This window comes from Microtus oregoni, unplaced genomic scaffold, assembly GCF_018167655.1.
Source record: "Microtus oregoni isolate MIOR12 unplaced genomic scaffold, Mior012 000004F_ref0000308, whole genome shotgun sequence".
NCBI lineage: Eukaryota > Metazoa > Chordata > Mammalia > Rodentia > Cricetidae > Microtus > Microtus oregoni.
In genome coordinates this window covers 17,682,373-17,706,615 of record NW_024543063.1, presented here as the reverse complement: position 1 = coordinate 17,706,615, position 24,243 = coordinate 17,682,373, and the positions used below count along the sequence as shown (strand labels likewise).

The 24,243-nt window shown below is 42.3% G+C and overlaps 1 protein-coding gene across 1 annotated transcript in view; it reads left to right on the top strand.

The window, feature by feature from the left end:
• Pax3 (paired box 3) overlaps nucleotides 1-24,243 on the top strand; it is a 92,885-nt gene that overhangs the window by 52,790 nt on the left and 15,852 nt on the right. The window contains exons 5-7 of the mRNA XM_041650555.1: nucleotides 8,808-9,013; nucleotides 19,894-20,059; nucleotides 20,856-21,070. Of these exons, the coding sequence (XP_041506489.1) occupies nucleotides 8,808-9,013; nucleotides 19,894-20,059; nucleotides 20,856-21,070 (587 nt within the window). The remainder of the gene's footprint in view (nucleotides 1-8,807; nucleotides 9,014-19,893; nucleotides 20,060-20,855; nucleotides 21,071-24,243) is intronic.

Sequence of the window (24,243 nt, the reverse complement as noted above, 5' to 3'; positions counted from 1 at the left end):
AACTTTTCTTGCTTTGAACCCTTGAGAAGAAATGCTTACACAGGTACGGGTTGACCAGTTGTCCCTACCCTCAGCCAAATGCCACTTGAAGAGCATTTCTAGTGATTAAAAAAAAAAAAAAAACTACTGAGAGAGACCCACAGATGCATGAGTGAATGGAGGGGGACATAAATCTTTCCAACAGTGCTGCCAAGGAGGAAGCCCTTGAGAGTGGCTAGTGGGCAGGTGTTAGCTGATGGTGGAGACTGTCACCTAGAGAAAAGTGTCTCAGGTCCCTCAGATGAAAATCATGCCAGGAAACCTTGGGATACAGGTGCATTTGGAGTTGGGTGTCACGGGCCATCCTGCTGGTCTATTTGCTAGCCCTTATCTTAAATAAACACCCAAGGGCTCCTGTTGAGCATTTGAAATCTCTCCCTGTGAGGAGAGCAGAAGCACGCCTGGACCCTTACGCATCCGGCCATATTCATAACCAATCTGTAGTCTCTTCCCAGGGCAGCAGGCACTGAGGGAGTTGTCGAATGTCAGGGTCTATTTGTGTTATTTTGATTAGCCCCAACCTGGCAGGAGCTTATTTTCTTTCTAATGACCTCATGCTGTGAGGCGACAGCTTCGGAGGGAAGTGCTTGGGTCTGAAAGGGACCGGGAAAGCCAGGAACACTTCTGCAAGCCAAAAGACCAGGGACGGGGCAGGACCTGGGTAGGTAAGGAAATGAAGGATCTTAATTAGATTTAGTGGTCTTGAAAGTGTCTTTCCTTGAGAAAGCCCTGCATAGCCTTGTCAGAAACCGCCCAGACTCAGCACCTGCCTGCCCCCACGTACAATTTTGCCAAGGATCCCTTTGTTATCATATTTGGGATGGAAGTAATAGATGACGTTAAAAACAAAACAGTCATTCCCTACGCCTAAACCACTGGTTAGATTATTAAATCATCTCTCTTTGTCTGTTTGTTGGGAAAACTGTAGTTACTCATGAAGCGTGACTGGCTGGGGAGAGGAAAGGGGCTATGGGGGGCGGTGGTCAAGAGGATAACAGTGAGAGAAAATATTCAAAATGCATTATATTAATAAGTGGAAATATATTCAAACCCATTATGGTGTATCATTAATATAAGCCAGGAAAAACTTTGGAAAATCAGTTATTTGAATCTCAGTCTGGGATAAGAATTCTGAAAAGAATCATTTGTTACTTGGTAGCTTGTTAAATCATCTATCAGTCCTAACTCTATCTTAGGGTTTTATGGCAAATCTTTGGTTTGTTTCTGTCAGAGGTATGATTCTTTCATTTTCTTGACATATGTACAGTTTAAAAACAACATCCTGGTTTACTTTGTAGCTTGGGAATTAGTGTGGAAGAGATGCCTGCAGGTGCCTGCCAAAGTCTCTGAACTGGCTTGGATTAACCCCTACTGTGCATCCATTTCAAACTCCCCCTCCTCCCTTCTCTAGGAAAAAAAAATAAAAAAAAGAAAAACACCCATCCTCCTCTTTCTCATCCACTCTGGCTTTCTTTGTGTCTCCTGCACCCTGCTAGGCAGGTGTCAGAACCCTGAATGAGGGTAAATGCCCCGTTGATGGATTCCACAGATGGAGCGTGGAAATTGCTAGAATAGGACTCAGCCACAGGCCATTTCTTGGGATCCAACAAAAGCCTCCGAATAAGTCAACAAAAATCTCAAAGATCACAAAGGGAAAATGTCATTTGTCATTTACTCTGGGTCCGTGAGGGAGTATCAGTCTTGATTCGTTCCTGACTTTCACCCGAGGAAACACGGGAGAGGTCATTCACGTCTTTTTCAGTGTAGAGGGGCTACTTCAGATCTGAAAACGGCTTGCTGGTCCGCTGAGCGGTAAACCTCACAGGCATCGGAGACTCTGCAATCAGTCAAACGGTTTCAGCAAAGTGAGAGCCAGGCTGCTAAAGACTGCAGAATATGCAGTAGTTTCCTTCAGACGCAGTGCGAAATGATTCAGGAGGAGCCTTGTTTTTTATCTTGTCCTTTATCAGTAGAGTAAAAAGGAAACAAGTTTCGCCCTGAGAGGAAGACTGCTGGGGTCTGTTCTGGGGCCATCTTAGGAAGTTGGTCCCCCAGAGATGCCCCCACCGTCTCCCTTGTCTGTAAATCCCATTGTATTGTATCTAGGGCAAACCTAGAGTTTAAATGGCTGTCATGTTTGAGTCTTTAATTATTCAAATAGAAGGGCTTGCTGGGAAGAATGACAGTGTGCCAAATGCATGCCTGTGAATTACTTTGTTTCTTCATTTTTCCCCCCTGTCTCCCATCTCTGAATTATATTTGTCTGGAAACCAATAATTACAGAATTCCACGTGACTAAATCCCTATAAAATTGAGGCAAGATTTCATGTATAATAGTGTTAACTAGGGTGAAATATTTCCCGAGGCTACAGAAGAGGTCACAAGGGGCTAAGGGACAAAGACACACACTCTAATTCTCTAATTCCATCTTTAATTAAACTTCATGGTTAGGCCACTGGTGGTATATACTTTCGCCTTCTCTTCCCGGTTTGATTTGTCTCTGAAGGAAGGATTTGTCTTCCTGTGGGGTGTGACAGTTGTCTTATTCTTTTATTCTTTTTAGTAAGGACACTCATTCCTCCAAGTTCAGTCTTACCGAGGTCAGGGGAAATGAACAGGATAACGGAAACTTCGCCTCTGAAAATGGAGAATTAGAGGGAGAAAGACAAAGACACACCGGATTTATAGAAATACCGAGTTGCAGTACCCAGTTGCCTATAGAGCTGTTATGCTTTTCAAACGTCCTGCTATTTGTTTGTTTATTTTATTGACTGACTTAGAGCCATCCCTATGTATTTCAACTTTCTTATTCTTTCACTTTTCTCTTGAAGGACTGTACAGCTCTTGATGGCCTTTCACCAAGTGTGTTGTCATGACAACAACAACAACAAACCTTCCCGAAGACTGTAATAAAGATATAAAATGAAACAATGCCTTCAGCTGGTTATGGCTAGTGCGGGGTTCCAACCTGCCTCTGGAGGTAGGCCCAGGAGATGACTTTGACAGCTCTGAGAGGAGGCTGCAAAGTTAAATGTTTTTAATCTTACCTCTATTCAGTATCTTGGCAAGACAGGCTTGCTTCTTAAGAATTTTATGGCTTAAAAAAAAATTAGACCTTGACCTTTTACAGAACTCAACAAAGTTCCACTGAACTGAATCCCACCAGGCTTTGGTTTGGTGGAGAATATCAGGGCAGCAGTCAGTCCCTTTTCTGTAAACTTTTGTTTGTTTCGGGCAGTGTTTGAAAATTTGAGAGAAAGGGTAACAAAAGTGGCCATCAGCTAGATGATTGACATCTGAATTCCTAGTTTGGTTCTCTTTTCTGCTATGCCTCTTCAAAAGGACAGTGTGTGTGTGCTATTTAGCACACACCAAGGGATAAGAGATAGAACGTGTATCTTCTGAAGTCAAACAGGCCTTGGTCAAATCTTTAACTGTGTGAGCTGAATAACCCTGGTTGTCTCAGTTTCTTTTGCTGTATTCAAGGTGGGTTGGCCTTTGCTTGCAACGAGAGAGAGAGAGAGAGAGAGAGAGAGAGAGAGAGACATTGCACTGAAGTGATGTGGGAGTCAGAGGATAGATTGTGTTGGGATACTGAAAACAGAGGTAACAAAAACAATCACAATAACATTCAGGGTTGGAATAAAAAAATCTGTGAGTTGTGATCCAGTTCAAATCATAGCATTTCCATTTTAAGCTATGCAAAGCATACTGATGTGCATATTTTTAATGAGAACTATTCTGAAATTTGAACTTTGAAAACAATCTCTATGATGAGTCATAGAGCAAATTTTGTATATGAGAATACCAGTGAGATCATATAGAATCTAATTTCTACAGCCTAGCAATATTTTCTTCTTATTATTTTTTTAAAAAGAAAACAATCTTTTTTTTTTTTCATTTTACCTACCAATCCCAGTTCCCACTCCCTCTCCTCCTCCCATTTCCTCCACCTACCCCTTCTACCCCCATCCACTTCTCAGAGAATATGGTAAGGCGCATTGCTTTGGGGAAGTTCCAAGGCCCTCCCTACTATATCTAGGCTGAGCAAGGTATCCATTCAAGGAGAATAGGTTTCAAAAAAGCCAGTACAAGCAGTCAGGATAAATCCTGGTGCCACTGCCAGTGGCCCACAGTCTGTCCCAGCCATATGACACCCACATTCAGAGGGACTAGTTTGGACCTGTCTGCCTGGAGTTGGTGAAGTTGGTGAGCTCCCATTAGCTCAGGTAAACTGTTTCAGTGGGTGTCCCCATCATGGTCTTGACCTCTTTGCTCATATTCTCACTCCTCCCATTCTTCAGCTAGACCTTATGAGCTCAGCCTAGCATTTTTTTTGGGGGGGGGGCATCTATCTGTCTAGTCCCGAAGAAAAAACAAAAAACCTATAATTTCTTTCTATCAAACTGCAATGAAAAGGTTTGTTTTCCTTTTTATATTGTATTTAGGACCCACTATCCAGTTTGTTCTACTAGCCCGAGTAATGCAGAATGTGGATAATGAATGAACTACAAGGAAATGGTCTCTGTGTGCTGAAAGACTTGAAATTGAGATTTGCTCTATTCACTCAATTATTGGGAATTAGGTTCTGTACAAATATTAAGTTTCACTTCTATTGAGAGATTGAAGAAATAGTAGTATTTCCATGTTAGAAAGAGCTGGATTTTCCTAGCTGGTCAATTAATCTTGGATTGCTGACTATACATATTTTAAAGCCCACATCCTTTTGGGGTTTACATATGGGGAGAAGTTACAATTAGCTTGTAAAATTGCGGCTTTGTATTGCCAAAAATCATCAGTTGGTTCAAATAATTTTCCAGTAGAGAAATCAAGGAAATAATTTCCTCCCAGTCTTCTGAATTGCTGCTTCTAGAACTTTCCACTGCTTTGGGGTGTTCAGTTTAGGAAAAAAAAATAGTGATTTGTTAGCTCGTTAGAGAATTTTATTTGTGGTAGAGAAGATTGTCCTATTGAATTAAAAAATTCTGAGTCTTTTTATTTGCTTACTTGAGATGGTTCCTCAACACACACACACACACACACACACAAACACACACACACACATTCATACAGACACATACATAAATACACATACACACACATCTTCTTTTGAGAAAAAAATAATATTATTCCCAAGACACATACAAGTATACAAATGGTTAGAAAACTTTGAAAATAACTTTTAAGAACCCGGAGGCCCACCCAAACAACTCTAAATAGATATTGGGAGGCTAACAGAAAGTAGATTAGCAGAGACATCAGTGTTAGAAAAAAATTGAAATTTTGCCATGTGCTTTCATTCATTCAACACCTACTGTGTGCCCAAACCCCAGCAAGTCAAGGAGAAGGCCCTGACCACACAGAGTTTATTTTCTGGGGATATTGATCATTAGGTTAAACATGGTAGCCTTGACCCTCAGGATTAATTCTTGCTGGTCCTTGCCAACCCAACCAGGCTTTTCCTTCAGAAACCAGAGATGCTTTTGATGAATTGACCTGACAGTGCATGACACATCATATTTACTTGGGAGAATTTAATAACCCTAGAGAGTCCCCAAGGAAACATGAAAATTTCTGCATACTTTTGTCCTAATGGGATCATAGTAACAGAATGTGGCCATGAGGATTTAGGGTTCTCACAGGCAGAGGTTCTGGAAAGGTCTTTATCTCTGTTGAACCTTCCACCTACATTCACCGTGGAAAGAGAAATCAGAGCAACAGAAATCTGGAGTGGGGATGGAAAGGGATCTGTGGAAATGAATGGTTTCTTTGGGGGAATGGGTGATTTGTTCCTCTAGGAGTGTAGTAGTTACAATTTAAACACACATGTGAAAAGTAACAGCTGTGGACAAAGTGCGGCAGAAAGTATGCTTGGGAATTATGGGAGGGAAAAGAAATAAAATGGACTAGTTTCTAGAACTTGTTCCTTGGTTGTCATCCAACATCTGCCACGCTATCACCTGAGACTGTCAGAGATGCACATCTGAAGGGCTCAGACCCAGCTACTGGATCCTGAAATGCCAGCCTGTGTTTCCCTGATGCCTGTGAGTGATTCTGCTAGACTTCTGAGAACCACTGTTCTAAAACTGTGTGCAAATCAGTGCTTCGTTATTTGGCTCACTTTTATCAAATAGATGTTCTTATGGGGTGTACTGCGAGCTGTTGAACTTTATAATGTAACACATGGTGTATTTCATTTTGAATCTTCCTTTAAAATATCCTCGCAGTTAAAGAAAGCCAGGTTTTAAAATTAATACCTAAAATAGGATCTATCTCAATGAGATAATGTTATATTAAATTAGGTGAGGGTAAGTTGAAAAAAACATGTGCATGACATTAACACACACTAAATATACTGTATGTAATTTTTACTTTTATGTGAAGTGCTTTTGTTTCCAGGTGTGTTTTCCTTAATTTGTCAGATGAGGTGGCTAACTTACTGTTTCCTCATTTCAGTCTGTGGGTGTGCATCAAATATAGAAGTATTGAAATGAGAGAACACTTATAACCACACCTAGGAATTCACTTTACCTTTTGGGAAGTTTATAATTTGTACTAAAATACAGTGACATTTTCATTTCTATGGGACAAAATTAGGCTTGATCTTGAGAAGTTATGGGGACAGGGAGAAGGCTCCCAGGCCTGACAACCTGAGTTTGGTGTCCCAGACCCACATGGTGGAAGGAGAGAACCAATTCTCGGAAGTAATCCTCTAACTTCCTTATGTTTGTTGTCACTCCAGCGCCTTTATTCCCACCCCCAAATATGTAAATAATAAAATTAAAAAAAAGCTTAGATCAATAGCTTGGAAGGATAGCATACACTTATGATTCCAACTGTCTAGAGGCTGAGGCAGGAAGATTATGAATTTGATTGGAGCTTGGACTCCACATTGAGTTTGAAGCTAGCCTTGGCTAAGTAGTTGACCCTTGTGCCAAAACAATATCCACAGCAAATTAGAATCATAGAACACATTGTGTCTTTTGGTGCTTGTCTGCTCCTACCAGCCTGAGTTGGAAAACAATTACTTTGATGCTTACAGAAGTTATTAATTTTTGTTGTTTGTATAAATGGTGTGTGTGTGTGCGCGCGCGCATTGGCACACTTACATGCCAGGTGCATATGTGGAAAACAACTGTGTAGAAGTCAGTCCTCTCCTTTCAAGTTTATGTGGGTCCTGGGGGATCAAACTCAGGTTGTCAGGTTTATGTGGCAAGTAACTTTAGCCACTGAGCCATCTCGACACCACTACCTTGATGGTGACACGAAGAACTTCAGTTTTCTGGCTGGTGTGCCTATTTGCTACAACACATCTCAATCCCTCCTCTGAAGGTTCCCTAGTTCTTTGGGCAGAGGTTTTAGGGTGCATTTGAATGTGCTCAGGAGTGAAGACACTGTGGTTCCTCCTCCTGTCTCGGACTCTGCCCCTAATAGCCATGGACAGCATGCTGTCCCTTACCCCAGTGTTTGGTAAGGGCAGCTCTCCTGCTCAGTGCCCAGGCCTTGTGTGTCTTCCATTCACAGACAACACTCGTTACAGATTATATAGGTTATCAGATGCTCTCTTATGGGACAGACTTGCTGTGAAGGCACTAATACTTTTGACAGAAACAAGGCGAATCATGTACCAACTCTTTCCTTATGAAATGATGGCTTAGAAATGGCATCACTGGTGTCCCAAGCTCTTTAAGCCCTTCTTACAGTTTCTTTCTTTAAGAATCCAGATCTCGCTTTTATGGGAGAAGTGGATTGTTCATTCCATTTCTCTCATTCCTTGGTTCCCACTTCTTTTTCTAGTCACCCGCATATTAAGTGATAAAGCTCACCCCCTCCCTATTAATCTAAAAAAGATGCAGACTGCTTGAAATCTGCAGTAACTTTTGAACAAGGGGCCTGCCCTTCCCTTTTTGCCCTGGGCTCCTGCAGTCAGGCAGCTAAACCAGACTGCTACCCTGCCTCAACCGAGATGCAGACTTTGAACTTCACTTTAGGGATGGTTCACCGAACAACGTCTCCCTTCTGGATTAGTTCTTGAGATTACCATTAATAAAGCAGGAGTTCTCCTTAAAGCACATCCCAATCTCTGGAGATGAGAGATAATGGTATTTTTATAGGACTAGAAAAGCATATGAGAATCCTGCAATAGCTTACTATTGCCCATTCTTTTTAGACACCAAGTCAAGTTTAAAATGTTTTTAGTAACAACCTTTCTAGCATAAAGGTTAATGGTGTATTGTTTTAAAATTAAAATTTAAAGTGAGCATACAAAATAATGAGTTTCATTTTGGCATTTTCATACATGTATGTTGTTAACTCTCATTTGTCTTCTCCCATCATTGGTAAACAAATTAAAAGCTGGGTGTAGCGGCACACATCTGAAATCCCAGCATTTGGGAGAATGAGGCAAGATTTTTGAGTTCTAGGCCAGCCTGGGCTATGTAAGGAGACCGTGTTTCATTTATCACATGGGCAAACACTAAGCACAAGGCTGTGGAAATGGAATAAGACTAATCCTTGTTTTCTAAGAGCTCAAAATAGCAAATAACCAGGGCAAATTTTTCAGGGGGCGGGAGGGGAATTGCTGCAGGAAGACAGAGTGCAGGGGGATCATAAATATTATTTAATAGCCCTATAGAGGTATATGGAGGGGCTTGGTGTCTAGAGAAGACATTGAGAAAGTACTTTAGACTTTCAGTCACGGTAGCTGGGGAGACTAGCTTTTTGATTTAACTTTACTACGGTTTTCTTCCCCACTCCTGTGTTTTTAGCCTCAGCGCCTCAGTCAGATGAAGGCTCCGACATCGATTCTGAACCCGACCTACCGCTGAAGAGGAAGCAGCGCAGAAGTCGGACCACCTTCACGGCCGAGCAGCTGGAGGAGCTGGAGCGTGCTTTCGAGAGAACCCACTACCCAGACATCTACACCAGGGAGGAGCTGGCCCAGCGGGCGAAGCTTACAGAAGCCCGAGTACAGGTACTGATGCCCAGACACTGGAGACATCTAGGAAGACACCCCCACCACCGTGGGGAGGGGGGGGGTCTCCTCTTGGGAAATATTTTTTTGTTATTGGTTTGGTGGTGAAGTTTCACTAAGTACCAGGCTAGTGGGGGCTCATAAGCCTCCTGCCTCAGCCTCCTGAGTACTGTGCTTATAGATGTACAATACCCAACTGAAAAGTGTTCGAAACCAAGAAAACCACATTAGCAATAGTGCTTAGTGAATGCATATCTGTAGGCTTTGGTTATTGCTATGAAAGTTACGTTTATGACACACACAAGTTCATTTCATTTTGTGCATCCTAGTGGTGTACCAGAAACTATATGGCTGCTGAGGGTGGTTCCCAGATTAATAGCAAACATATTTTGAGTGGTCATTTTGCACCAGGAACTATATTAAATCTTGTGTTTCACATGGGTTAACTCATGAATTATCACTAAAACCCTTGGCTAACATAGTTAGTTACTATCCCCAATCGATAAATAAGGAAATAGAAACTTCAGCTTGTTAAAAAATTATCTAAGCTAACATTGCTCCCTGATAGTAAAAAAAAACCTCTGGATTCCACGTGCTTTGTCTGTGGCCTTTCCATTAGAAAAATGTGGAAAGTGCGTACGGTAGTCCTTTCATTTACAGATTGTAGACGCTGGAAGCAATTATATTACTTTAACAATATAATTATGATATCTGATTTTGGTTGTCAATTTGACACACCTAGGCAGAGAAAGTGTCCAATTGAGGAACTGCCTCCATCAGATTGGCCTATGCGTATGTCTGTGGGGCATTTTCTTTGATTGCCAATTGCTGCAGGAGGGTCTAGCCACTGTGGGTGGCACCACCTCTAGGTACCATCCTTAGGTGGTCTAAGAGTGTTCAAGAAAACGGGTTGAGCATGAGCCAGAGGAATCAAGGCAGTAAGCAAGATTCCTCCGTAGTCTCTGCTGTGGCTCCTGCCTCCACATTCATGTCTTGGCTTCCTTGGCAGATAATGAACTGTAAAACATAAAATGAAATAAATCCTTTCCTCCCCAAGTTGCTTTTGACAGTGTTTATCACGGCAACAGAAAAAAAAAAAAAAACTAGGTCAATCAGGTTTGCTTCTCTTTTACCTTTTTACATGACTGTATATGTGGTGTGTGTGTGTGTGTGTGTGTGTGTGTGTGTATGTGATGTATGTGTGGGGTGTGTTTGTGTGTGTGGACTGTGTATGTAGTGTGTGTGTATGTGGTGTGTGATTTGTGTATGTTGTACTCATGTATGTGGTATATGTATGGGGTGTATGTGGTGTGTATGTGGTGTGTGTGTGTATGTTGTGTGTGTGTGGTACATGTGGAGGTCAGAGAACAACTTGTGGGAGTCAGTTTATCCTTCCTCCACACGGCTTCTAGGGATTGAACTCCGATCAAGCTTGGTTTCATGCATCTTTAACCAGCCGAGTCATTTCTACAGCCCTGAGTTGTCTTCTGAACTCTTAGGAGGACTCCTAGAAAAGGCTATTTAAGTTAACAAGTCTCTCTCGAGTGTACAATAATGTTCTCTTAACCAGTGGTGCACTTTCACTTCAAGTTTTGGGCACATTGCATAAGACTAAGGGATTCCCAGCACTCTTTACTGCCCCAGAAGTTGACTTTTTCTATCTGGAAATGCCACTTGACACACCCAGCATTTCATAATCAAAGTCAGGCTGGTACTTTGGCAGGGAGCTACTCAGTTGTTGATGTGGTCCCTTATCAACACTTTTACCTGTCCATCACACGACCTTGTCTTGTCTATTGATACAGCTTCTTCCAGCTGTAGAGTCTAGGGAGAAAAATGGCTTTATTCAGCCTTCTGCGTGATCTGTCATACCAGAACAGTCAAGAGGTGAAGAGAGGGACTAGCAGTTCCCTCCAGGAGAGAATAATGATCACTATATGAATAACCACAAGCAAATGGACAGAGCAGATGTGTCAAGCGTCAATAGGATTGCATCATGTGGGTGGAGAAAAAGAAAAATTGAAATTTTGGAGCAAAATGTTAGCCAAATATTTATTGGTCAGAGATGGGGAGGGGAGCACACTCATCCACAGCAGAACAAAGGGACAAGCTGGGAGTGCCTGGGTTCTGTGAGATGACCACTCAGTTTTCCACCTAGGCATTCTGGAGAGATCAGGAACTAGTTCTTTTCTGGTTGGAGTACGGAAAGGTAGGAGAAGGATGGGTGCAGAGCAAGGCACAGGACATCCTGTGAAAGCTTAGATATGATGCTACCTGGTTCACATTTGTAAAGAGCACTGGGAATGTGGTAAGAAATAGATCATGGCGCTGGCAAAGATGGGATGATGGAGAAAGGGTTCTGAGGTCGCAGGTAGGCAGCTGTTGTGTAAACAGGAGGTAGGATGGAAGGGTAAGGAGAAGGGCCACAGACATGCCAGGCTTCTCAAGACTGATTATTTAACATTGGAAGTATTGAGGTGGGGAGATTGCTCAGTGCTTAAGGCACTTGCTGAGCAAGCATGAGGCCCACAGCCAGGATCCCCAGAACTCAAGTAGATGCTGTTGGGCATGGTGGCATGTCTGTAATTCCAGCCTCAGAGCGAAGAGACAGGGCATCACCAGAGAAAGCTGGCTAGACTCAGACTAGCCCTGTTGGCCAGCTTTGGGTTCAACTGCAAGACTCTGCTCAAAGAGATAAGGTGGAAGAGATTGAAACTGATTCCCAACATCAGTCTTCAATTTCACATGTACACGAACATAAATTCTTATCCATGTGAAAACACACACACACACACACACACACACACACACACACACACACAGAACAAAAATGGGACAGTTGAATTTGTCTACCCATTTCATTGGGACAGAGTGCTCTGCTTCTCACAGGACAGAAACCATCTTCTTTAGCCATGGACCAGGATGCTTTTCCTCTGTATCCCAGTGGACTGGGTTGAGGGCATCAATAGTTCTTATATGCTGTAATACTGTAACCACAGGTATAGCATCTATCTTGCTTCTGCTAGAGTTCAGTGAGTGCCCAGTTTAAACGCAAGGTGAGGTCCAATGATTTCCCATTGAATGTCCACTCTATTTCCACTCTTAGCTCTTGTACTTCATGGGTGGCCCAGCCAGTGTACTGAAAGGCTGGTCCATAATCAGTTCTGAATGCAGTGTGAATGAAAACTAAACTTCAGAATGATGAGACAAAGAAAGAGTGAGAATCTGAAAATCCTCACTCTCTTATTCTTGCCTTCATCAAAAATGAAGGAGGGGACAGAATACATTTCAAACCCACATGGTTTGCACAGTCCCCAACATTCTCGTCTGGCTCAGTGGAGGCCAGAGCACAATAATAACAGCCTATTAACTTTCAGAGGACATGGGATCAAACCAATAAAGAGCGGTTTATATTTTTCTATATGGTTACCTCCCTACGAAAGCAGGGCCCTCATTAATGTAACAGCTGTCTTAATGTGGCTTTAACCCGGTGACTCTTTACATTCCGTATGGCTTCTTTAGCTCCCTTGAGACACATCATGTCTTGCACCGGGCTATGATCTACAGCCTAACAAATTCCCTAGAACAGCCAGCACATGGATCTTTTACTTAACCCAGCAGGAAAAAGAAGAGGGCAGTTAATCACTGATTAAAATGCCAGCCGAAAATGCTGGGGTCCTTGGGAAGAGCTGGGAAAGCAGTAGCTAAATTCAACTCACTTTGAATGATAGCCAGAGTGTGTGAGTTACTTTAATTTGGGGGCACCTGGGAAAAACCAAACCTCAAACACTCAAAGCCCAAACCATGTCTACATTCCACGTTTTACCCCTCAGAGGAAAAATATTTCCAGTCTCTTCTGGATGGAGATGAAACTAAAGCTATAATAACTTGGGCCTTTGTCAGCGTTGCGTAGAAATTTGTTTGGACACTTGTGTTTCTTGCTGCCAAATCTGAGTGCGCAGCAAGCTAAGGTTCTCTGTTGTGCAGCAAAGGATCCATCTAGAAATAGTGTCAAAAGAAGAGGAAGAAGGAAAGAGAAATCAGTAAAAGAAAAGAGACAGAGACAGACTAGTTGCTGAATTCTTTGGGTAGCTGCTCAAAAGCAAACAACGGGAGCATGAAGGTTCTATCGAGACAGAATTACTTGCAGATATTTGTGGCATGCGAACGTTTTAGTATTTCATCTCAGAATGAAGTAGGCGAGTTTCTTACTGTCAAGAGGAAAGAAGACACAAAGAACAGCTACCTGTGGAAACAGCATTTGGTCAAGACATAGGAAGTGCAGCTTTTGGTTCCAGTTTTCTAAGATGTTTTGTTGAGCTTGGGTTAGTTTTATCTATTTAAGTATGGGGTGATTATATCAGGTGAATCTCACCCTGGTTTCAAGGATCTCCATGGTAATCATAAGTAGATTTCAGGAGATCTGGGCAACATACAACGTGCGTGCACGTGAGCATGTGTGTATGCGTGTATGTGTGTATGTGTGTGTGTGTGTGTGTGTGTCTGTCTGTCTGTCTCTCTGCGTGTGTCTGTGTGTGTATGCACATGTGTCTATTTGTACAAGTTTTAACTAAAGACAGTGTCTTTGGTTTTCATATTTTCAAACATTAGCTCTCCTCTATCGCCAAAACTGAAAGTTACTAGGGAGACTTGGAGAGATGGCTATGAACACTTGGTACCCATGCAGAGGTCCCTGGTGCAATTCTCAGCACCTACATGGCAACTCACAACCATCTATAACACCAGTCCCAGATGATTTAGTGCTCTCTTTTGGCTTCCTTTGGCACCAGGCATACACCGGCAGGCAAAACACCATACACATAAATAAAAAAATAAGAAAAAGGAAAAAAAATTCTATTAGGTGGCACAATCTCTCAAGATGTTCTGTACTAGAAATTTGGGGTTCTCAGGAAAGCCCAAAGGAGTCTTAAAGTTACTTGACATACCTCTACTGTTTAGAAGGTAGGGTAGGCATAGAAAACCCTGACTCCAGAATGGAATGAAATGATGGTCACCTGCCACTCTCCACCCCACCTTGCTCTTGATGTGTCAGGATGCAGATGACTGGGCTTGCGCGTGTCCATGGACCTGTGACACATTTGAGAATATGGCTGTCCTCCTCCTCTGCCTGTTCTCCCTCCACCCATAGCCTAAAGCTGGGGAGCAGCAATGATGGGAGGGAGGCTGGGGAGAGCAGGGCAGCGGAAGAGGAAGGAGATAGGGATGAATGAGAGGGTCTGGAGAGGTTACCTACTTGGCTTGCAGCAACTCTCCTTGACGTGGTAGCCGCACAAGTCACAGAAGCTAGCGCTCAGCCTTTTACAACCCTGCGGCATTGCCTTTCAAAGGATGGGTATTATGCTTTCCTTCCCATTTGTCAAATTGCATTTGAAATAACCCATCTGGAACAATGTAGGTTACACTGCCTTTGAGGACAATCCAAAAATGTGAACAAGTAATTTATTGATGGGTAAAATTAGGCTCACACCATGGTACAATTAGCACTAATCCATGAAACTTGGAAGCAAATTTGACCTAAGCCACCATTCAAGTCAAACTGGCTCTCAATTATTTGAGGTGTTCTGTGGGCACTTCTCTGTTTACTCATTGGCACAAAAGGTTTTGGCTGTTGACTGCAGAGGAAAGGACAGCAAGCCAGGCTTTAATTAGGTTTTCTCAGAAGCGCCCATGTGAGCTTTTAATTTAGCAGTTAGTATTTATTGAGCATTTAATATCTCCTAAGCACCCTTGTAAGTGTTTTGCCTTATTGTCCTCTTAAATTATTTCAACAGTGTCCTGCAGAAGTTCTATGCATCTCTCATTTAGCAAAGGAGAGGTCAGAACTCCCCAAACACTGAGCAAAGTGGTCAAGGTCAAAGTGGTGTCAAGTGGGAGCTAGGGCTTGACTTTTGACTGGCTTAGTGGTGTAAAAAGCTTTCCTGAATTTTCCCTATGGAAGTACTAATCCCCCCTCCCCAAAGTTATTCAGGGTTGAGTTGGAACAAGTTGGTCACTTTCCTCAGGGAGGGAAATTTAAAAAACAAAACAAAACTATCTTTTCTCATTTTACATAGGAATCCCAGTTCCCACTCTTCCCGCCCCCATTCCCTCCACCTCCCCTGCACCCCATCTATTCCTCAGAGAAGGAAAAGCTTCCCATGGGCAGTCAACAAAGTCTAGCACATTGTTTTGAGCAAGGACCAAGGTCCTTCATAGAGGGAAATTTTATGAAAATTTTATTCTTATTTTGAAACCCGTTATCCTTTTCCCCTCATGGTTATCAGGATGTTATAGAGAACTTTCAATGATTTGAATTTTACCATTCAATGGTTGGATATTATTTATTATATTGTGGAAATGCACATGAAGAGCATTTTTAAAGAAATATAGCTGTATTTTATTGGCGGACTCCATGGCAAGATAAAAAAGGCTTGGGACAGGTAAAAATGAGCCAGGGGGTTATACTTAATGTATTTGATATTACACAGACAACCACAAGCAATTCACTATATATGACAGTAGACTATCAAGTAATGGAAGTCTCTTTCCCTCACTTGCTTATCTTGTTAGCAGTTATGGGAAAGCCAGAAGAGGTAATGTGGAGAGAGTAAAGTTACATGGACTCCTAGATCACAGAATTACACTTAACAGATAGATAGCTGACTTTGAAAACCTTGTTCTTTCTACCTTATTGGCAAAGACCTTCTTAGAATAGCAAGAGCCAGTTTGTTTCTGCTGCTATTGTTACTCTTTTCAAAATATGGAGAAATTTCTTCAAAAACATATATTTTTTAAATGTGTGTGAGTGTTTTGACTGCATGAATGTCTGTGTACCACACGAGTATCTAGTGCACGAGGAGCCCAGAAAAGGGATTCTTATTCCCTACAACTGGAGCTGGAGATGGTTGTGAGTCATCACATGGGTACTGGGGAATTAAACCCAGGTCTTCTGGTACTCTTAACTGCTTAGCCACCCCTTCAGCCCCTAAGAAGGAGACATTTCTAACCAATGTAACCAAGTCATAAATTCTCTTGACCTGTTGGAACCATCCTGGATTATGTGTTCACAGTAGATTATGTGTCGATTGCCTGTTAAGAATTGATAATTCACTGCTGAGTTATGGAAGGCGCCTGCCTGAATAGCGGGATTACTTTTCTCCTTCAGTTATGTATAGGGTGATGACAACATTACAGTATCCCATGCTCGCTCTGTCGGCAAAGGTATTGAAAACAAAGGTCATTTCAAGGGCAACTTCTTTTTCCTGCTGGAAATTAAAGATGCTGCCTGAGTTTCAAAACACGAGGCAGGGCTGGAGAGATGGCTCAGTGGTTAAGAGCACCGGCTGCTCTTCCAAAGGTCCTGAGTTCAATTCTCAGCAACCACATGGTGGCTCACAACCATCTATAATGAGATCTGGTGCCCTCTTCTGGCATGCGGGCATACATGGGAGGAATGTTGTATACATAATAAATAAATAAAATCTTTAAAAAAATAAATTAAAAAAAAACACGAGGCAAAGACTGAGTCCTGTTTTCAGCATTAGTCTGTTTTCCCTTTAAGTGATGTGTCTGGCAGGCATGGGTGGGTTGAGAAACACAGAAGTTAGCATTGGCTGGATGATTAAAAACCTCTAAATAAACACCCAGAGGAGACAGGCAGGCCGGTCCTCACTTTTTTCAGGCTCAGTTTTTCTCTCCATATATAGGGAGCCTCAGCTTGAATGTTAGAATTATTTCCTTTGGGAATCCTGAACTTCCAGTTGAAAGTTTGTTTTTCAGTAAAGCTTTGCTTCTCAGCTATTTTTCTTGACTATATATATATATATAATATATATATATATATATAATGCTTGAGTTTGAACCTGAGACATTTTTGGTCTAGGAAAATTCTTTATCATTGAGGTATACATCTACATATAGCTCCTTCCTGTCATTTTTTAAATCGTAGCTATAACAGGTACTATGCAATAAACATTTAAAAATAACCCCTGGTGGGCTTGTTCTATACCTCCAGTAATTACTAGTGTCAGTTTGGAAACATAAAATGAGCGCAAACTTCAAATCCATAACCACTTAGTTTGTTTGGATTCTGTCTTTTGAAGGTAATTGTGGAAAGTGATGATAATTGTTCATCATTACTTGGGCAAAGATGACCCTTTCTTTCCTTCCTTCCTTCCTTCTTTCCTTTCTCGCTCTTTTTTGTTGTTTTTTTTTCAATACAGGGTTTCTCTGTGTAACAGTTTTGACTGTCCTGTAACTCACTTTGTAGACCAAGCTGGCTTTGAACTCATAGAGATTCACCTGCCTCTTCCTTCTGAGAGCTGGGATTAAAGGCATGTGCCACCATGCCTGACTTTAGACCTCTACTTTTTGACATTGGTCTATGACATTGGTAGAATGCTCTTTGATGCGGTGGAATGCTGAGCTTCATGGGAGCTCAGGCATAGCCAGTCCTGGTCAATCCAAGCTGTTTTATTAATCTGAAGGTTCTAGAAGGCAGAGGGTAGAGGATTGAACAGCCTGCTTCAGCAATAGCCAAGCACAGGGTTTTGAGTGCCTCATGGAGGGGTGCACCGGAATTCAGAATGGTGACCACGTGAATGAAATCGCCTCAGGGCATCTCTAGGAGTTCATTTCTCCAGTATAGCATGGAAATTTGGAACTCTGTGGCATGTAGTTGATTTTAAATTCCAGAAGGGTCTTTTGAACTTGTCGCTTTATCATGTAATGTTTGGTAGGGTATATGGTATATGGTAGGGTAAGTACCTTCAGGCAGGAATTCTCACCCCTAGACTCTTCCACTAACATGAATGATGCCAAGCCCTTCCTTGGTTTTCTTCCCATGATACCTCTGGGAGTCATTAATAGTTTAGACTTGCAGAGAGAAAACACAACCAAATGCCAGCTTGAAATAGAGCATTCATGGTACCATTATACCAGGTGGCAATTTATCAAGCCAAGTGATGCTCTTATTCAATTATTTATCCACATGGGAAAATACTAGATAACATTATTTTCACCTTGGAAACATAAGGGGTATGAAAAGGTAATATTTGGGGCTGGTGAGAAGGCTCAGTGGGCAAAGGTGCTTGCCACCAAGCATGATGACCTGAGCTCAAGCCCTGGTGCATACAGTGGAGGGAATGGACTCTTGCAAGCTATCTCCCAATTATATTCCTGGCAAGGGCATTCCCTGCTGAATTCTCTTTCCTTAGCCAGGCTTGCTCACATCTTTCTACTCTCTACTGTGACCTCTATCTAGAAGGATAATCCTTGTGATAATTACATCCAACTTTTAAAATGCTTTTAAAATGAGCAGAAATTTTGTCCCCACTCTGAAGTCTTCCTGATTCCTTGACTTCCTAACACAGAGCTTCAGTGTCCTGTGAGCAATTCTTCTGGGCTCTGTGAAGAAGGCCACCTGAACGTGACCTCCCCATTGCATCCCTTCCAATCCCTTCAGCCTCAAATGCGATGTGCTTCTTTGTGTTAACTTTCTATACACATGCTAATACTTTTGGTTAATAGGAGTCTCTTTTTGTGGTATGGTAAATACTATGTGTACACCCTGAAAAATCTACTCCAAGTTTTACATTTTTTTTTTTTTTTTTTGAGGCAGGGTTTCTCTGTGTAACAGTCCTGGCTGTCCTGGAACTGGCTTTGTAGACCAGGCTGGCCTCGAACTCACTGAGCTCCGCCTGCCTCTACCACTCAAGTGCTGGGATTAAAGGTGTGCGCCACCACTGCCTGGTTGTTTTACATCTTTCTTACGCAGATTTAAATCATAGTTGGTCAACATCTTGAAGTATAGTAAAACTCCTTTTAACACCATTCAACATGTTAGACATTTAATTATATTTCTGGTTGATAGCTTTTCCTCTTCTCCATCGACACACAAGAAGACTGGAGCTTTGAATTACTGGAAGACAAATTATTTTCCAACAGATTTTTTCTGAACATAGGTGATTAGTACAGTGTTCCACACAGATTATTACACTGCATAAACACAGGCACCAAAAGAAACTAATTCCATTGCAAATACTGCCTTTTTTCTTTGAAACTCTTCATCAGCATCCATTCTAATTGAGATCAGAATGATGGTCCAGACCTTGAAGAAAGGTGGTAAAATGGTTCTACTTGCATGAAGTTCTGTTTAATTCATGTGACGATCTAGAACAGTGGTTCTCAGCATGTGGGTCGCGACTGCTTTGGGGGTCAAATGACCCTTTCCTAGGGTTTACCTAAGACCATTGGATAGCACAGATATTTACATTAAGATCATAACAGTAGAAAAATTACAGTTATGAAATAGCAATGAAAGTAATTTTATGTGTGGGGGTGTCCCACCCGTAAGGAACTGTATTAAAGGATTGCAGCATTAGGAAGGTTGAGAACCACTAACTAGGACTTATACTTACACTGATTATAGACATACAGAAATAGACTGATATGAACACAAAGCCTAAGGCGTGGTGTCTGTAATTGGCAAGGTCAAACTTAGGACACGTGCCATATGTGTGACTGTTGGTGTGTGGGGGTGTCCAAGTGACTCAAGATTTCCTGGAAGGCTGTGAGATGAGGGCAAATGACATTGATGGCAGCTGTAAAGAATGCTTACTGTTGTGACCCTTCCTACCAGGACCTGCCCAAGGTCCTTATCAGCTTTACTGATGCAAGTCCACACAGGGTCCCTGCAGCCCCCTTCCTGACCCCTGATATTTAACTTTCCTTTCACCCCAACATACTAGAGAAGACAGAGGGCTCTTGCTTCTATTTGCCCTGTCAGTAGGGGCCTTTAATCTGTTTTAGCATGAAAAATTCATTAAGAATGTACTATTATTTCATCAGTGAAATCCTCAAATTTTAAATTAAATCCATAGGTCTGGTTTAGCAACCGCCGTGCAAGATGGAGGAAGCAAGCTGGGGCCAATCAACTGATGGCTTTCAACCATCTCATTCCGGGGGGATTCCCTCCCACCGCCATGCCGACCCTGCCAACATACCAGCTGTCGGAGACCTCTTACCAGCCCACGTCTATTCCACAAGGTATCGGAAGAGAAACAGGGTGATAAGGATGGAACTCCCAATAGCTTCCCATTGGCTGCTTCCCACAGTGATTCCTGCCTGTGATTCTGACAGTGACGCTGTTAGTGTGCCTATCATCTGACATCACCTGTCCCTATACATACCTACCTTGTCTCAGAAGTAGTTTGAGCTATATTTGATGCTCTTCAGATAAAACGTGCTATGCTGTAGCACTATTTCCATGTTTAAAAACAACGCAACTTTCCCAAACTTACATGGGATTCTCCACACCCCCCCTTCTTTTGTTAAAACCTGAGCACTGTATTTATATTGCTAATTGCATTCAACTGAGGATCTAGGATTATAACTAGTTGCAATAATAATTCAGAGAATGTGAGTGTTGGTAAGAAATTATGATTTGTTAGGTCAAGAGGGAAATGGGGTCATGTTAAATTGTAAGACTATTGTTTCGGGGTTGTGAAAGTGTGTTCCTAACAGTTGGAACTCTGATGGTCTATTCATGCATTGTGTTCACTACCCAAATTGGCTTGTTAGTGTTGCCAGTGTGGTATCTGAGAGTATCTGGGTATCTAGATGAGTGTGGCCTGGGAGTTTCTACACAGTCATGAGCTTGGAGACATGCCACGATAGACGTTAACTGTATTTGTTGTGTGATTTCACAACTGAGCTGTAAGAAATGCACTTGGAGTTTTCACAGTATCTGATCAAATGGTAATTCCTATTGGGAACTTTCGCGTTGAACCCCCTCCGCTTGTCTACCTGAGAGCATCATGGTTGATCCTCTTCTTCCTTTCAGCTGTGTCAGATCCCAGCAGCACCGTTCATAGACCTCAGCCGCTTCCTCCGAGCACCGTCCACCAAAGCACAATTCCTTCGAACCCAGACAGCAGCTCTGCCTACTGCCTCCCCAGCACCAGGCACGGATTTTCAAGCTATACAGACACCTTTGTGCCTCCGTCGGGGCCCTCCAACCCCATGAACCCCGCCATTGGCAATGGCCTTTCACCTCAGGTCAGTCCTGTGTTTCTAGACAGATGATTTGCTGTTACCAGAACCAAATAGTCAATTCCCCGAGGCAGGGCTATAATGAATTGCCAAATGTAAACCATAATGTATTCTTTATACAAGCCACATGATTTCAGTTTTCGAGTTTCCTTTCTTTCTTCCCTTTCTACTGGAGGCTTCAAAAGTTGTAGCTTAGACTTAAAATTCAAGTGATTTCTAATGCAATCATGGGGACGCTGTGTTTATACTTAGTTGTCAAGGCGTTTGTCATATGTCTTGCCTGTCCTTAGCTCTGAGCTTTGGTGGAAAGCCTTACAGAATGCCAGGGTTTCTTTTCTTTTGGTTTTTGTTTGTTTGTCTGTTTCAAATGATATTTGGTCAGTTGACAGAATTTTGAGGAAAAACCCTCATCAGAAAACACCAAAGCTCTGACATGACAATTGGAGGAGAAGCAGTAGGTAGAGGGAAGGGGAAGTAAAGAGGATGAGGGGGAGGGGAAAAAGGCAAAGGGGGTGGGAAAGTAGAAGAGGGAGGAGGAAAGGAAGAAAGAAAGGGAGAAGGAAGGAGGGAGTGAGGGAGGGAGGGAAGGATGGAGAGAAAGAGAGAGAGGGAAGAGAGAGAGGGAAAGAGAGAGAGGGAGAGAGAGAGAAGGGAGAGGGAGAGAGAGAGAGAGACCCAGCTGAGGACTGCAGAACCTGGAATGAATGAGTTATAAGAACACAAATTAGGGAAATTGCTAGTCTTTGGGTCTGTATAAATATTTGGACGTTGTAATTGTTTTTGTAATTTGCATTGGCCTATGAGTTTTTCTTGAAGGATTGTATTAATAAATTGCCCTGATAATTGCATGTCAGAAGGATGGTTAAATTTTCTACATGTGGCATCTGTCTGGACTTGACATTATTAGCAGTTGTTTAAATACAGATAGCTTGATTTTATTAGAGAGAGAGAGAGAGAGAGAGAGAGAGAGAGAGAGAGAGAGACCAGTTGGCCCAGGTGGCGAGGAGAGCCACCCACTAAATTTGGAGAAATGTCACAAAGGGATTGCAATCTATAATTGCAATCGAGGATCTCTTTGGGGCTGAGAGCGAGAGTTTTTAACAGCTTTATCTTTTCTCTTCCTCCCTTTTCCTCTTGGTGGTTAGAAAAACAGAGAGAAGCTCAGAATGACACAAATGAAAAGTGAAAAGACAATTATACTCAATTACACACTAATCACGGGCTATCACCGCTGCCTAAGCACCGAGAGGGTATTCTAATAGGCAGAAAATGAGATTTTAATGGCACAAAGGGTGGCCAAAATAACGACTCATATATCTTCGCCTTCCCTGGCTTCTTCAACTTGTGGTGTGCGTCTTCGGAGTGGAGCTCTTGCGCTCTGTGTAACGGTGATAACTCCGAGCAGCTGAGAAGTTCAAAGCCATGGGAGTTGAAAAGACTGGATGGCAAAGGCAATGAAATAAACATTTCCGCCTCAAGGCAAAAGTTCATAAATCCTTTTTTGTAAGAGTAAATGTAATTAAGTTTTATAGATTCCTATAGCACATCCTGGGCTTAAAAAAAAAAAGAAAGAAAGAAAGAAAGAAAAGAAAAGTAAGAGGCTGCTTTTTCAACCTCAGCAGGAAAATAACAACATGAAAACAATGGAAGCCTCTTACAGGACTTTCGGCTCCTTTGATTTCTAAGTACTGGCATTTGGGGATGCCATTTCACATGACAATGACAGGCTTCTGCCAAAAGAGCCAGCTTTGCAACACTCGGATTTCTCCTGTGGAAACTCCTTCCAGAGATTAGGAGCAGCAGCGTGGAAAGGGTCTGTAAGCTTTAACATCACCACTCGAAGGCCAGAAAACATCAAACTAGTTTTTGCTCATTTATTTATTTTCATGTGTCCTGGTGTTTTGTCTGCAGGTATGTCTATGCAAGGGTGTCAGATCCCCTGGAACTGGAGTTCCAGGCAGGTGTGAGCTGCTATGTGGGTGCTGGGAATTGAACCTGGGTCCTGTGGAAGATCAGCCCGCTCTTAACTGCTGAGCCGTTTTTCCGGCCCCCTTTTTGATGGTTGGATTTGGATGAAAGTTTCCAAGGGAGTAATGTGTGACCAGAGCTGCTTCTGTGAGAGGCAGGATTCCATCAGGGGGTCTTGTAAACTTCAGTCGTAATGAAAATAACACGAACTTGAACTCTGTATGCAAACTGGTTAGTCTCTTGTGCGCAGTGGTCTGGGAACAATGTTATAGCAGTATTACTTAAGTGGATGTGTTAGCAATTGGTTTCTGGCCATTAAAGCTCACCTTTAAGAATATTGCAGGTTTTCAACTGTCAGTGACTTCAGACCTGGTGCCAGGATAGGGTCACTTCATCTCGAGCAGTGGAAAAATCTCACAGGCAATTCCACTCCTGTATTTCTTTATTTCATCTTCTATACTACATCAGCTCCGTACTCACATTTGTGATTAACTAGTGTGCCCTATGTCTCTGCCGTAGATGATCAGTAGGGTTCCATGCTGACTTAGTTCTTACAACATTCCCAAAGAGTCAGGAAAGAAAGAACAACGTCCCTCAGTTCAAGTTGAGGACGAGACAGGGAGTGAGCGGATCTGCACCATCCAGACATATTTACAAAAAAATGGAGAAAAAGACTAGACCTCAGATTTCGACAGCCCTTGGGACTCATTGCTTCTTAACAATGCTTTTGTGGAGGTAAAAGATGCCTACAGTGGTGTTGGTTGTCTGGCTTTATTAGACATTAGTCTAAAGAAAGTTAGGACAAACCCAATTCTAACAACTTGGTTTAGTTGCACCTGAGAGGAAAATAAGAAGAAAGCAGTGGATGGTGCTATGGTTTCTGCGTTACAGAGACCCCATTACTGACGCATTGGCTGGATCATGTGATCCTAAGAACAGAACTGGTGTGACTCTCACTCCTCTTATTCACCACCTCTATCTTGTCACCTACTTAGCAGGTAATTCAATGGCAGAACCAAAGGTTGTAATCCACTGTTAGTATAAGGGGGTTGGAACTAGATTCTGGGATTTCTGACTGCTGGTTTAGGATCTAGTTTATTATGAATGGAAAAGAAGTACTCTTCAAAACAAAACAGAGACAGGATTTTAGTCACATTTAAAAACATTAACAGAGAGACTGGTTTCCTAAGTTTGTTTGTTTGTTTTTTTTT